At 45.2% G+C, this 13532-nt stretch overlaps 1 protein-coding gene across 2 annotated transcripts; it reads right to left on the bottom strand.

The window, feature by feature from the left end:
- Positions 1-1768: 1768 nt before the first annotated feature.
- Positions 1769-12329, bottom strand: rnf126 (ring finger protein 126). Of its 2 annotated transcripts, none has more exons than XM_088621997.1 (9): positions 12203-12329; positions 8687-8745; positions 7301-7361; positions 6036-6271; positions 4652-4720; positions 3953-4022; positions 3603-3696; positions 3354-3469; positions 1769-2569 (listed from the first exon to the last, which is right to left on the bottom strand). In XM_088621997.1, the coding sequence occupies exons 1-9, from the start codon at positions 12275-12277 to the stop codon at positions 2420-2422; spliced, it is 930 nt and encodes a 309-aa protein (XP_088478123.1). In that variant the 5' UTR covers positions 12278-12329; the 3' UTR covers positions 1769-2419. The 2 variants fall into 2 exon arrangements, with proteins under 2 accessions (XP_088478123.1, XP_088478125.1); XM_088621999.1 differs by having other exon boundaries at positions 6036-6226.
- Positions 12330-13532: the final 1203 nt, after the last annotated feature.

The raw sequence follows: 13532 nt of genomic DNA, 5'->3' as shown, positions 1-13532 counted from the left end.
ACTATATTCTATTTTTGCTGATAAGATATCCTAGATCTTTGCTGACTGCCCTATCTTTCTTACACCCAAAGAAGGCTCCACAGCGGAAACGTTGTGTTTTCTTTCTTCTCTCTTTAGCATCAAATAAACCTTTACTTGTTCCTATATTCTATTCCCCACTGCAGTTATTATAAATCATGTCCTGTCCAATGCTCATCCATCCACTTAAAAGTCAAATCCTAACAGCTTGTTTAAAACTAACTTTGTTCTGGAACACAACATCTTTAAAGTACAATGAAAACAATCCCCAACATATTTTACAACCGGAAAATAATGTTTTTAAAAGTAAGCTTTAAAAGTTCATTTCTTTCCACTAAGAAATAAACTGTGTGCATTGTCGACAGAAGCACAGGATGAAGATTACAATGGTCGGCTTCCTTAAAGAATAGCTCCAATCACATCAGTGCTCCTTCAGCAGTCGGCTCTCCTGTAGGTGCATGTAGCTCTTAATGAATAACAGGAAGGTTGAACTTTTCCTGACTTTGCATAGAATATAGAACTTATAAAAATGTAATAACGTTAAATCCACCACTTTAACAAATGTCCTGACACTCATCGTGTTAATAATACATTATTTATCTCGTTAATTAGTAATACATTTGTTTTTCTGGAAAAAGTAAACTCCCTTTTCGGTTCCTGGGCTCCCTCCCTAGGTGTTAACTGATCACATCATTCCCTTATTTTTTGCACATTAAGGCACGGGATACATAGGAGCAGTAACATAAAGGATCGTATTTTAATAATGATCTTGTAACTGAAAATTCGGATCAGACAGTACTCAAAATAATTGTTGGTTATCAAGAGCAAAGCCAGAGCCATACGACTGAGACTAGGGCCTGGGTTAGCTCTAAAGAACTGGCAAACTGTGCTGAATTTTGCTCGAAGTGTCTTTGACAGGGCGCAGAGTATTAAACAAGAGAACTTCCTAATTTTTTCACTATACCCCCCCCCCTCCCCCCCTCCAAACCATTCATGATTCCCGGATAGTTCATTTTATTTTTTTTTATTATGGTTTAAAAAAAAAATGATTCCTTAACTTAGAATAACTTAAAAAAGGGAAAAAAAAACACTTAGGTTCTGAACCCGATTTCCTGGAATATAGCAGACAACTCAGAAGAAGAAATGAGTGTAGGAGTGTGGCTGGATGCTGCTCATGCTACACAAGTGCGAACCCTTTCCCCCATTTAATAGGAGCTGCTGCCCCCAGAGCACTAATGCACAAAGGCAGCGTCTTCGTGTTTCCTTTGCCGCCAGATTCTGCGAATCCGATGCACTGGTCTTCTGCAGGCGCGGGACTAGTCAGGCTTCGCTCTTGTGTGTGTGTGTGTGTGTGTGTGTGTGTGTGTGTGTGTGTGTGTGGGGGGGGGGGGGGGGGGAACTGGACTTGGGAGAGACCCGGAGCCGATGGGCTGTTCTTCGCTCCCTCTGTTCCATACGGAGCGGCGCGTTCCCAACCCAACCCCCCCCCCCCCTTCACCCCGAGGAGCGGCCCCACACCCATGGAGGAAGTCGGGAACCAACCAGCAGCGTCCGAGCGAGTTCGGCGTACGCCGCGCGGGGAGGGCCGCCAGTCAGCCTGCTTCAACGCGCGGCCCTGGAATTCATTATTAAAACTGGCTTCCCCACCAGCGCCTCCCCCCCCCCCCATTTGGATCCCCCCTCCCCCAGGCGAACACGTCCACGCTGTCAAGACGACCGAATAAATCTCAAGGAAGGGGGGAGGGGGGTGTTTTGCTGGAGTCTTAAAAACAAAATACCTTTAATCCCAGTGTGATCGCAACTTTCCAATTTAGCACTTTTTTTTTTCCCCCTCCACAAGATTTCCTGCTTCCCTCTTGGCTGCACAGAATACAGAGCAATTAAAAAAAATTAGGCATCTATTTACACATGTCAATTTTTCCTCCATTGCCACCCTTGGCTGTACAGCCTTAGGAAGATTCTCTTTTTTAAAAAAAAATTACACATTTTTATGTAAAACAGAAGTGTCTTCCTTGTCCTCTGAGAACAGAGACCAGGTAAATGACTCCCCTAGATTGCACAGTACTCCTGGGAATTTTTTTTCCTCCTCATAGCGTCGACCGGAGATCTGACTCGATCCGTCTCCTGATTTCCCGAAAGCACCTGCAAGTTTTCTCAGTTTCCTTGCTCTTCCGGCAGCTGCGTCTCTGTTTAGTTTGAAAACAGGGGCGATGGTTTGTTCTTGCGCTGAAAAACGAAAATGGTAAAAAAAAAAAGAAAAAACGAAAGCTTGGTGCCGTCCGCATCCCTCCTCTCTCTGGGCCACGGGCCGCACACGGAGCCCCGAGCGCGCGACGGGGTGCGATGAAGGGCAACGGGGCCAGCGGTCCCCCTGCTGGTCGGGAGAGGGAGGCGCCTGGGCTTACGAATTGTTGGTGGTGTTCTCGTTGCTGGGCGAGCTGGAGGACGATGAAGAGGAGGAAGAGGAGAAATTCATCCCTGATAGGCCCGGAGGATTCGTGGCCGTGTTCTGTCCGCTTAAACTTTTCCTGCACACGGGGCAAGTGTCGTGCTGGGGAGGGGGAGACAAACAGAAAAACAAAGAAATGAATTGAAAAATACTACCGCAGTGGGGCTCAGAGGTCTCACCTACAGCACATCACAAAAACACATACAGACGGCCGAAGAAGGCCTTCTCATTAGCGTGGAATCAATCTTTCCTTGTTGCTTTGTAACCTACAGAACTGCGCTGAGTGCACTAGCTCAGCTGGAGCCTTTCTGCAGCAGGACCATTTCACAGCGACCTACAAAGGCCCTTGAGGATCAGAGTTGTGCGACAGTCGCCAAAGGACCAGAACAAGTTTGCCGAACACTTTGAAGCCAGACGGAAACGCCGGCTGCTCACAGAGATGCCGTTGGCCAAGGTATAAGTCTGAACACCTTCCGCCTCACTGTGAGCGTCGCCACATGTTAGGATCAATATTTTAAACCATCTCACAAATTCCTTCCCAACCCAGACTGCTGATTTGCCATAGGTCCTGACCAATACAGCAGTCAGCTTGAATGCAATTCAATAAATACCCAGAAGAATTCTTCTACTAGTTAGTGTAATGCAGTACTGATATTGACAAATATCCCCCAAAACATCACTAATAATTGGGGTTGGGGGGGGGATGCAGTTTTGCAACAAGAACTGCATATCAGGAATTACCTTCCACTTAATTTACAATGCACAGCAAAGAAAAGAAAAACATTTGTACACAGCTATGAGAACACATGAATGTAGCAATGCAGTCTAATAATACGTGCAGCACTACCTGACACGATGTGCTTGACGGAAGAGAAAGGAGTTTTACCTGTTCCAGCCAAGGTACTATACAGTCATTATGAAACAAATGATTGCATGGAAGCTGCCTAACGTTTTCTCCTACACTGTAATCTTCTTTACAAACAGGACATTCTAGACCAGAACCTGCAAAGAAAGAAACACAAAGTCAATCGCCACATGCATTTCAACAACGGCTGCTTTCACCCCCTTTTTAACTTAACTGATCCAGCTCTGAAGTTCTGACTCCAGGCCAGCTCTCCACCAGAGGGCCACGTACCTACATGTTCTTCTGTGATCTGTACTGTGGGGAGGGTCTTAATCTTCTCCCGGTCAGCAGGGGGCGGGCCGGTGTTTTCAAACTGATTTAAAAGCTGAAAGAGGCGGGTCACAAAAGAGGGGAAAAAAAGGAGGGGGGAGTCAGAACCGACGGCAAGGCATGAGCTGAGCTCGCAGCTCTGAAGAAAACAACCTGAGTGGGGGAGATCCGTCCGAAATTCAACTGAAAGTCAGCCTGCAAAAGCAGAGGTCACCGAGCATGAAGGACCCTGCTCCTCGAACCGGATGCTTCAGACAACAAGACTCTGCGCTGCAGGCTGCAGCTCTTGATGACAATGTGAGATCGTGTACCTGTGTTATAATTGCATCAAGTCCATTGGCACCCCAGGCATAGTCCATTGGATTGGAGTGAAGCATGCCCCTGGAAAGAGAAGACAAGGGCTCAGCAGTGCCAGCCTCACAGGCATACAGTTCAGAAGGCCCTGCACGCAGCTCCCAAAAGCACCCGCACTGGTGGTTTCGGAGGAGTTAACACTTCAAATGGAATTATTTCAAATACTGATGTAAGCAAATGTATAAGTGATTATACTGAGACCCGCTTACACCTTCCAGCAAACGCAGTGAAAGAAAGTGGGGACAGTGTCACTGCAGATAATGCCTCCCACCTACATGGAAGAGCTCAGAAATAACTAAATCAATTCAAGCCTTTGAAGGCAGCTTTCTCTTTTTTGATTCAATTATAAGACCACTTCGAAATGCCTAATTAATAAACTACTGCTTTAATAAACTACTATCCTTCACGCCCCATGAGGAGCATTTCTTAGTTCAGTTAACTGTTTTAAAGAGCATGCAGTTCAACACTATACAGCATATGCATTTCTCCATATACATCTTTTAAGAAAATTTCCTGCACATTTCATTTTTGTTATTCTACTCAGCACAGAAATCTACTAAACGCCCATAGGGCATACACAGTACATTTTCATTATAAAATGGGGAAAAACATAACGCATGCAAAAACATTCTTGAGATTCTTGAGAATGTACATACCAAGGACCCATTCCTATGTTTGGCATTGCTGTTGGTGCAATAATTCCATTCACTAACTGCTGGATAATTCTGCACAAGGAGACAAAACAAAACTGAGTTAAATCCAGAAACAAATTGTGGATGCACAGTGGCTTCAATAAATTCTGATTTTGCATTTTTTGTCTTGTGGCTTTTTCAATGTTCAAGGACTGCAAGCCAAAACAAAGCATCAGGAATGCAGTGCACTCTGCAGCAAGGAGCTCGGATCACGTTTAAGTTTAATAAAAGTAAAGTTAGGAACAACAGTGGTATCCTTATATTCAAGAACGCTCCACAGCCGAAATGTTCTGTTTCTTTTCTTCTCTTTTCAGCATGGAATAAACCTTTACTTGTTCCTTAAATTCAATGAAAGTCATAATAAGAGTATTTTCCTTAAATCAAAATAAAGTCAGAAACAACAATTTAGACTCCTGTGGTCCTATAGAACTTCACTGCTTCTTTAATCTACTATTTAACAAAAAAGTTCTTCACTACAAAGCAAGGACATTAACACAAGGGCCCTTATCTTTTCAGGTCTAGAAAACTCCATGTAAAGTACTGGGATGATTTTGTTTGAAAGAACAAAATATTCCCGATAATAATTAACTGGGTCCTGCAAAAAAAAAAAAAAAAAAACAGATGGAGAAGAGAAGATTCCAGAATTAAAACGCAAGACAGGTCGATATGTAAAGTGCGATGTAAATTACTCTACACTTCAAAGCCCCTGCAGTGCTGCAGTGATGAAAGAGAGGCCCGGTAATGCCAGTTATGCCTGCAGACAGCTGGGTGGGTAGTTAGTGTTTCTCTGCTCCTTGCGAGTGGATTGGCTTTATTCCAATCACTTTATTGGCCATATACTGTATTGGGGTCTGTATATCTGGTTGAGCCCTTACATGAGATAAGATCACTTTATTGGCCACATACAATTTCTTGCATTAGGAATTCATCTTTTCACAGACCCTAGCTTGCTCTCCATGAGACACACAGACGGGGAGAGAAGCTGGGGCTCAGAGCGCAGGGTCAGCCATTTATACGGCGCCCCTGCAGCAGTTGGGGTTAAGGGCCTTGCTCAGGGGCCCAACGGGGTAGGATTCCTCTGCCGGCCGCGGGATTCGAACCGGCAACCTTCCAGCCACAGGCGCGGATCCTGAGCCACAGAGACACCGCTCCGAAGGCAGAGGGACGGGTCAAGACTTCCAGTGTATGTTTGTTTCCTGCCACATCAGTCAACATTTTTGCAAGCTTACTTGCCGCCAAGCCGCCACAACAGAGGAGCTTCAGTGCCATTGCCCAGCTGTGGGTTCCGGCTCAGTGCCCTCGCAGCATGATCCGCGACCAGGGCGGGGGGGGGCAAACGGCCGCTTACCCTTCTAGCGTGGGCACTCCCTCGTGCCTCCCCGTCTGCCGCCGGGGCAGGTGCCGCGCCCGCGGCTGCCTGGCGCCGTACCGCTGCCGCGAGCCCAGGTCGCGCTCCCGCCGGTTCTCCGACTCCCGGTTGTCCTCGGAGGGCAGGCCCGCACCGAACTCGAAGCCCTCGTCGAAAATCCCCAGAGCAAACTGGCCGTACCCGGGGGGGAAAGTAAACAGGTGTTGGTCCGCGTTCTGTGGGAGGGAGGCAGGCCCACACACGGTTAACAACCAAGCTGGCACCTTCTTTCCTTTTAAAACTATTCATCTCCAGCAAGTTCGTTTTTGAACCCTTCCCATCATGTTCTTTTTTTACTCCAATTTGTACTTGCCTGCTGTCGGTTCGTATGCCGGCTCAAGCTAAAGAATCCTGTACTGGTCAGAAGACAAGCTCCTCTGTCCTGCTCACCCATTAAGCCCTTCAGTGTTTCATATGTTGCAAGTTCTCCAGGGCCTTACAGAAAGGGAGAGACTCATCTCTTACTGACGTTGCAGCGAGCCCGCAGGGTCCCAGGAAGCTGCGAGAGTTGTCAGTCCGTCTAGGGCATGACACTGGCCAGCTACGGCTAATCCTATAGCTGCCTCTACCATCAGGAGAATTACAGTCAGCTAGTCACCTGGGCTCAGACGAAAGAATCCCAGTCACAGTCAACTACAGACCTGCCTTAACCTGAGAAATTCCATGCAATTGATCATGCTCTTTTTTACAGCTTGACTGGCTAAAACCACAAAGGCACCACACAACACCACGCTGAGACATCCATTCTGCAGTGTCTTGTAAGTGACCTCCTTGAACATTGTCAGCATTAATGGATAAATACAACAGAACCATTTACTTTCAAAATACCGCCCTTCCCAACATGTTTAACTTGGATTTTTATCTGCATGCTCAAGGGAGACAAAAAGTACATTTTATTTAAATTACCTTAATCCATTTTTTTTCTCCTCGGTTTTAAAACCAAATTTACGATACCAATCTATAAACCAGAAACAGAAGCTCTCAAGTCAAAGCAGAACATTTGATTGTAATTTCCCATTGTTTCATCAGACAACACAGAGGCAGCATTGTACCACCTTGTCTCTCTTCCACACCAGGATGAATTCCCTAAAGGTTCCCCAGACTTGACTTTCAGCTCAAATGAACAAAGACTCCTAATGTCAACCTCTCAGACAGCCGATATCTGCTCAGACACGCCACAAACAGAAAACAAGCCGCTCACAAACCTCAAATAGGTGTCGGTTCTCATCGCTGGTAGAGGTGGTGGATGTTGATCCATTTTCAGTGCTGGTCAGACAGACACATCGAGAGGAAATTGAGAAAAAGAAAGAGAGCTGAGGCCTGAAACCTCAGCGTAGCACATTCTTTCCTACTGTCACAGCCATTTCACCCCCTTCCAAAAAAAATAAAAATTTGGAAAAACGGGCGCCTTAACACCAGAGGGACGCAGTAAAGCACGAGATCGATAGGGGCGAAACCAGATTAGCACTTCTACCAAGAAAGGATTTTGAATTTCAGAATTAAAAACGTAATTATTTCTGGACACGGAGGTGCAGGCCCCAAGAGGAATATGCGGTTGTATATCAGCAGGGCTTCTTCACATGCTTCCAGAACCACACAGGCAGCTCAGGGCAAACTGGTCAGCACTACCGCTTTGCAGCTACAGGGGCTTGGGTTCGATTCCAGATTAGGACGCCTGTCTCTGTCGAGACTGGAGTTTTCTTCCCAGTTTCTCGTGGGCTGTTACTGCGATCGCCAGTTTCCTCCCACCTCCCATCCAGACTGAAGAGAGAGCCAAGAGACCTAAATAGCACGAAGGGAAGAATGGACTCCTCTTATCTGTGGCCATGCTGATGCTCCAGCACAAAAGACCACCTGACTCCGCATCATGACTCATGCAATGCATGGTGAGGATCTGAAGTGGGGTGACGAGCCTGCACACATCACGTTAGCAAAGCAGGAGATTTACATTCTGTGCGTCAGCAGTGGAGGGAAAAACATGTTACAGTAGGCACTGGTTCTGACCCACAGCAACAGCCATGCTCGGTTTTGTCGTCTGTGTACGAACTAGAGCAAGGATACGTGGTTCTGGAGGACCAGAATCCCGATTCTGTTAAAGGAATCACTCAATCATCAGCTGCTTGAAAACAGTTAAAAAGTTTTTGAAAAACCAACGTCCCAAGACCCTGCATTGTACCATCGGTGGGTATCAACAATGTTATAGAGGACGGTAAGACAATTCTCTAAAAGATGGGTTGGGGAATTTTTTCCCCAACCAGCTCCTTCAATCAGAATATTGAATATTAAATTTGTTAAACAGCTATTTGGGCAAGACAATGATTTTTCTTATTCATATGCAGGCTATACCAAGAGAGGGAAGACAAAAGCTTAATAACTAAAACCCTATAAAAGTTACAGATTTTTTTTGTGTGAAAATGACTGTGTGGCTCTATACTTCCATTTTGGTTCATTATTGTCCCTAGTTCACTCATACTACTCTACCCCAGCATCACATTAACTACAGACAGGTTGCTCAGGAAATTCTCCCTGTGTCTGAGTACTGTGTGGCAAATAAGAGTTAGTATCCCCCCCCCGCTGGCCAACAGGAATACCTTTGCTCCTCTGGCAGTTCCTCGATGAACCCAGACTCACACCGTGGGCAGGTGTACTCCTGCAAGCAAAGAGGGAAGAAATTAGCAATAGATGCGGAGACACATTCGTTTGTCGGGTTACTCATTTATTTGCTTTTATACAAAGAGCAGTTTACATCTGCACCCATTTCTGCAGCTGGGTATTTTACTGGAGTCATTCGGGGGATGTGCTGAGCTCTGCACTACAATAACGGTGTTTCGCCTGAGATTTGAACCCACCACCTTTCACTTACAAGCCCAGGACCACTTCGCCACACTGCTGCCTCATTTCAAAGAGATGTTCAATTGCAGCAGGCGCTGAGAGAATGGTATCTGGGGTTTCTGATGGACCCCGTTTCCTTGTAACCCTCACAGGGATTAATACAATCTAACCTAATAATAATAATGATAATAATAATAATGGGGCAGAGCTGTGGTTCTGTGGCTAAGGATCTGTGCCTGTGACTGGAAGGTTGCTGGTTCAAATCCTGTGGCTGACAGAGGAATTCTACTCCGTTGGGCCCCTGAGCAAGGCCCTTAACCCCAACTGCTCCAGGGGCGCTGTACAATGGCTGACCCTGCGCTCTGACCCCAAGCTTCTCTCCGTCTGTGTGTCTGTGTCTCATGGAGAGCAGGCTGGGGTATGCGAAAAGACAAATTCCTAACCTGCACAGAGCCAGAGTGGGGTCTTTTTAGCTAACTCCCACCCCAGCCAATACGAGAATATCCAATACAACTGGAGCACCAGTACCATTCCAATATGAATCCAACAATGTTTTCAAGTTTAGATTCTGCCATTAAAGTGCTCCAAAAGACATAATTTTCCAATTCTATTCTGCAAAATCAGATTTGCACATCTACCAAGATCTCAATGTATAATCATCTATTGAGGTGGACGCACAAAGAGCAATATAGATGTGAAAGAAAAAGTGGAATTATCTGGCTTTCTGCATGAATGGCTCCTTAAATGTGATCTGATCTTCATCTAAGTCGTAATAATAAACAAAGACAGTCTTATTTAACAAACAACACATCTCCTCTATTGGCAATAACCTCAACCAAACGCTTTCTGTAGCAGCTGATCAGACCCGCACAGTGGTTAGGAGGTATTTTGGCCCATTCCTCTATACAAAACGGATTCAGTTTAAGTATATTTTTGGGATGTCTTGCTTGAACGACCTGCTTTAGATGGGATTGACGTCAGGAGTCTGACTTGGCCATTCTAAAATAAAGAATTTGTTCTGTTTGAGCCACTCTGTTGTTGGTTTATTTACAACTGTACACCGACACTTTTACTGTAAATTAAAAAAATCGTTTTAGCAGGTGTGCTTCGATATCCGGTATGAAATGACTCCAATTCTAAACTTTCTTTTTTTCGTTCTTACTTTGGTGTCACCCAGCACCAGTTGTCAAGACCTTTCCTGAGAATGACTTCTCACACTCAACCCCAGTTCACGGACATAAAAAGCACTGTAAGTCTAGATGGCAGACCTGTCCTGTCACAGTCACTGCAGCAAGGGTCTCCTGCACTGACTCCAGGTGTTCACAGACAAATTAAAACTATTTCAATACCAATGAGGATGCCAGGAGTTTGTTGAGAGTATTGATGATGAATGGCCAATCACATTTTCCCAGCAGTAGGCAAACAAAAACAAAGGAAAAAAAAACAAAACAACGCCAGGTCCACATGAATAGGACCGTGTGGTGTTAAGGATCGTTCCAGAACCCGAGCCCACTGTTCCAAAAGTTAAACACACTGAATGGCACTTTTGGATAGATGTGGTCAGGTGCTTTTGTTCAACAGACCAGAGGGTTCACACAGCTTCAGAACACATTCTAGTCTCAGGAACAGCAACACTGAACAGACCTGGGCAGTGTTTAGATTCAAAAAGGCTGGCAGTAAACACAGAATGGAACCCCTCCCCAGACAAAGGGGCAAGGGATTAGTTCAAGAGCATGCAAAAGCACAGACCTGATCAAGAACTGTAGCTTGAAAATACATTGTCAGAATATCACTTGCATATAATATATACCTGAATGCAAAGATCTGTTGCCAATCAAGTTCTTTGCTTTTCATTAAGGGATTCAGAACAACTCTGGTGCAGTTCAGTGCTGTCACACATGTCTTATAATAAAGAACTGTAGCAGCCAGTAACTGGAGGTGGTGGCAATATGAAAAATGCAGGCTGTAGATTCCCAAGCCCAGAGCACACCGTGCTGATGTGCTCAGGAAAGGCAGCAGAATTTGTAGGACAGGTTTTTGGAGACTTTGTCTCAGGATTTTGTAAGCAAATGAATCACACTTAATGCAGCTGGCTTCAGTAACGCTAATAACAATAGGAGAAGCCTGAAACTTTGACAATTTATTTTAACAAAGCAAAAACGTACAAGTAAAACTAAGATTCCAACAAGCGCAGATCATTTAAAGGAACAATTATGATCAAAGATAATGTGTTAAAATGTACATTCTTTTAACATAATTGCACTTACAGAATTTCATCTTGTTAGTGAAAATGACATGACTTGAATGAGATTCATCATAACCATGCCGGTAAATTATTCATGCATTATCTAATCAATAGAAAATGACAATCTTATTTAAGTACCATTTAAGTCAGCCACCCAGACTCGATAGTAATGACAGTACTTGAACCGATCTCCTGATCTACCTCTAAAGACAAACGCACCGTAGTGCTCTAGGACAAATATACAGTAAGAGCTTGAAAAAGAAATACTTTGTCAGACGCAGAAGCCCGAAAGATTTCAAACAGCACACAGATTATCCAACTGAATAAAAAGGGTCTAAAGATTTTGGGGAACAGAACAAAAATAATTCGTGCAAATAAATAACTGTGTTCTGTAAAAAAAAAAATAGACGTAGCAGAGAAGATTCCAGAATTGAACCAAGTTTCGTTTTCACTGAAGCTCAAGACACGTCTCGGTCTCTCTTTGCAGGTTCCAAACCCCCAAAAGCGTCTCTTCGACACACTTAACGTAAAAACAGCAGACGCACATATTTCGCACACACGCGTTTGTAAAAACAATCGCTTACTGCAAGACGAATTGTCCCCTGGGGATGAGGAGGACGGTCTCCCCGCTGTCTGTTCTAGGCTGTGTGAATTCAATATCACGCTGAAGGAACGAACTCGGCGGCACGGTGTTCGGGTCGACAAAACACGAGCGAAATAAAAGCTTCGTCTAATCGTCATGGCTTTAAGCGGCGCGTTTCATTTCGCCTCCAAGCCCGAAGCGTTGAAATGACACTCCGCACTGCTCGCATCGCTGCTGAAAAAGGCTGGGCTCGGCTCCTGGGCGCTCGTATTGTAGCACGACTCGCAGAACTGGAAACGGAGAGGCCTTGCGTACCGATTAAATCAGACGGCGCCGGGCAGCCACGGACACCGAAAACCGCCCGCTCCGGCGCCGGCTTTTCACATAACCCGACCGCCAGTCGTCGGCGTCTCGCTACCCCGTCCCACCCTCGACCACGGCTCTTACCGGGATGCGGGGGCTGATCTCTGCCGAGCACCGGTGACAGAAAAACCGGCCGGGCCGTGGGGGAGCTTCCGCCATCTTCCAGCTCTCTGCGAGACAGACACACACACCGAGACAGACCGAGTACGGACAGCCGGCGGGGACAAAGATCATTGACGGCAGGGGAGGAATTACGGAACGCGTTTCAGAGCTACGCTTTGCGCGGTCAGCAACATTGAGGTCTCAACAGGAAAGCAATACTCACCATCTCCAAAGAAGAGCCACGGTGAATGTCTATTTAACGTGCTAGACATCCTTGAATACACAAAAAGGCAATATAATTAAAGGAGTTTAAGTTTTTTTTCGTCTTATGTATGATTCTTATTTGTTAATGGGCTCGTGTGGTGTTAAATGTGTTACGTATTGCGTCATGTTTTTTTACCTGCCTGAAAACCCAATTTCCCATCGGGGACAATACAGGAATACAAAGTTATAATAAAGGAATAAAGTTATTTTAAAAAATCTGTAGGAAACAAATCATATTTGTCCCTGACAAAAATCAAAGCTTATAGCAGGTGAGAAAAAAGTTCGTGTCAGCCAGTGTAAGGATATTATACTGCCACGCTATTACTGTGAAGATCAATGGTTACATTTATTTTACATTTAGTTACCGATTTATTTTCAAACAGAACATTCTATCGTGTTTTAATATGCGTACAGGACAAGCCAAGCGGTTGGTTTATTTAGGAATTGAAAGCGGAGAATCAGACTTTAAATGGGGATTTAGAATTACTTTAGGGCTACCGCACTGGATCAAAATCCAGTAGGATCACTGCAATTAAATATTAATGCAGTAACTGATACCCGGTTCATACACCCCATGTAATCGTCTCTGTAACTCTGCGGTACATAACGTGTTCTGCCACCAGAGGGAGCCATCGCACCTGCTGGGAATGACCAGAACTGCACAGCACAAAATGACATTTTATCTCCGTTTAACGGGATAACTGCACAAATACATCACTAACAATAGTTCGAAAGAGAATTTTGTGAGGAAGAAACGTAGGTAAAGGTAAACATCGTGTAAAGTTCAGTTGTAATCGAGGACACAGCGAGGGCACCTTCCAGATGTTACCGGTGTGCTACCCAATTCCACACACCAGCTCTCAGTGGGGAGGAGAGCAGAGTGATGAAGCCAGTTCAGAGATGGGGATTATTAGGAGGCCATGATGGGTAAAGGCCAGGGGGGAATTTGGCCAGGATGCCGGGGTTACACCCCTACTCTTTTCGAGAAACATCCTGGGATTTTTAATGACCACAGAGAGTCAGGACTTCGGTTTTACTTCTCATCTGA

The sequence above is a fragment of the Lepisosteus platostomus genome, chromosome 27, assembly GCF_059453375.1.
Source record: "Lepisosteus platostomus isolate fLepPlt1 chromosome 27, fLepPlt1.hap1, whole genome shotgun sequence".
Lineage (NCBI taxonomy): Eukaryota > Metazoa > Chordata > Actinopteri > Semionotiformes > Lepisosteidae > Lepisosteus > Lepisosteus platostomus.
This window is presented reverse-complemented; position numbering and strand designations above follow the sequence as displayed.

Bases quoted from the DNA above. Each gene is read 5' to 3' on its own strand.
- rnf126 (XM_088621997.1), bottom strand. From the start codon at position 12,277: ATGGCGGAAGCTCCCCCACGGCCCGGCCGGTTTTTCTGTCACCGGTGC. The intron at 6,272-7,300 runs GTTTGTGAGCGG...TCCCTCCCACAG, and splicing joins AGAACCGACACCTATTTGAG to AACGCGGACCAACACCTGTT. The intron at 4,023-4,651 runs GTATGTACATTC...TTCTCTTTCCAG, and splicing joins AACATAGGAATGGGTCCTTG to GGGCATGCTTCACTCCAATC.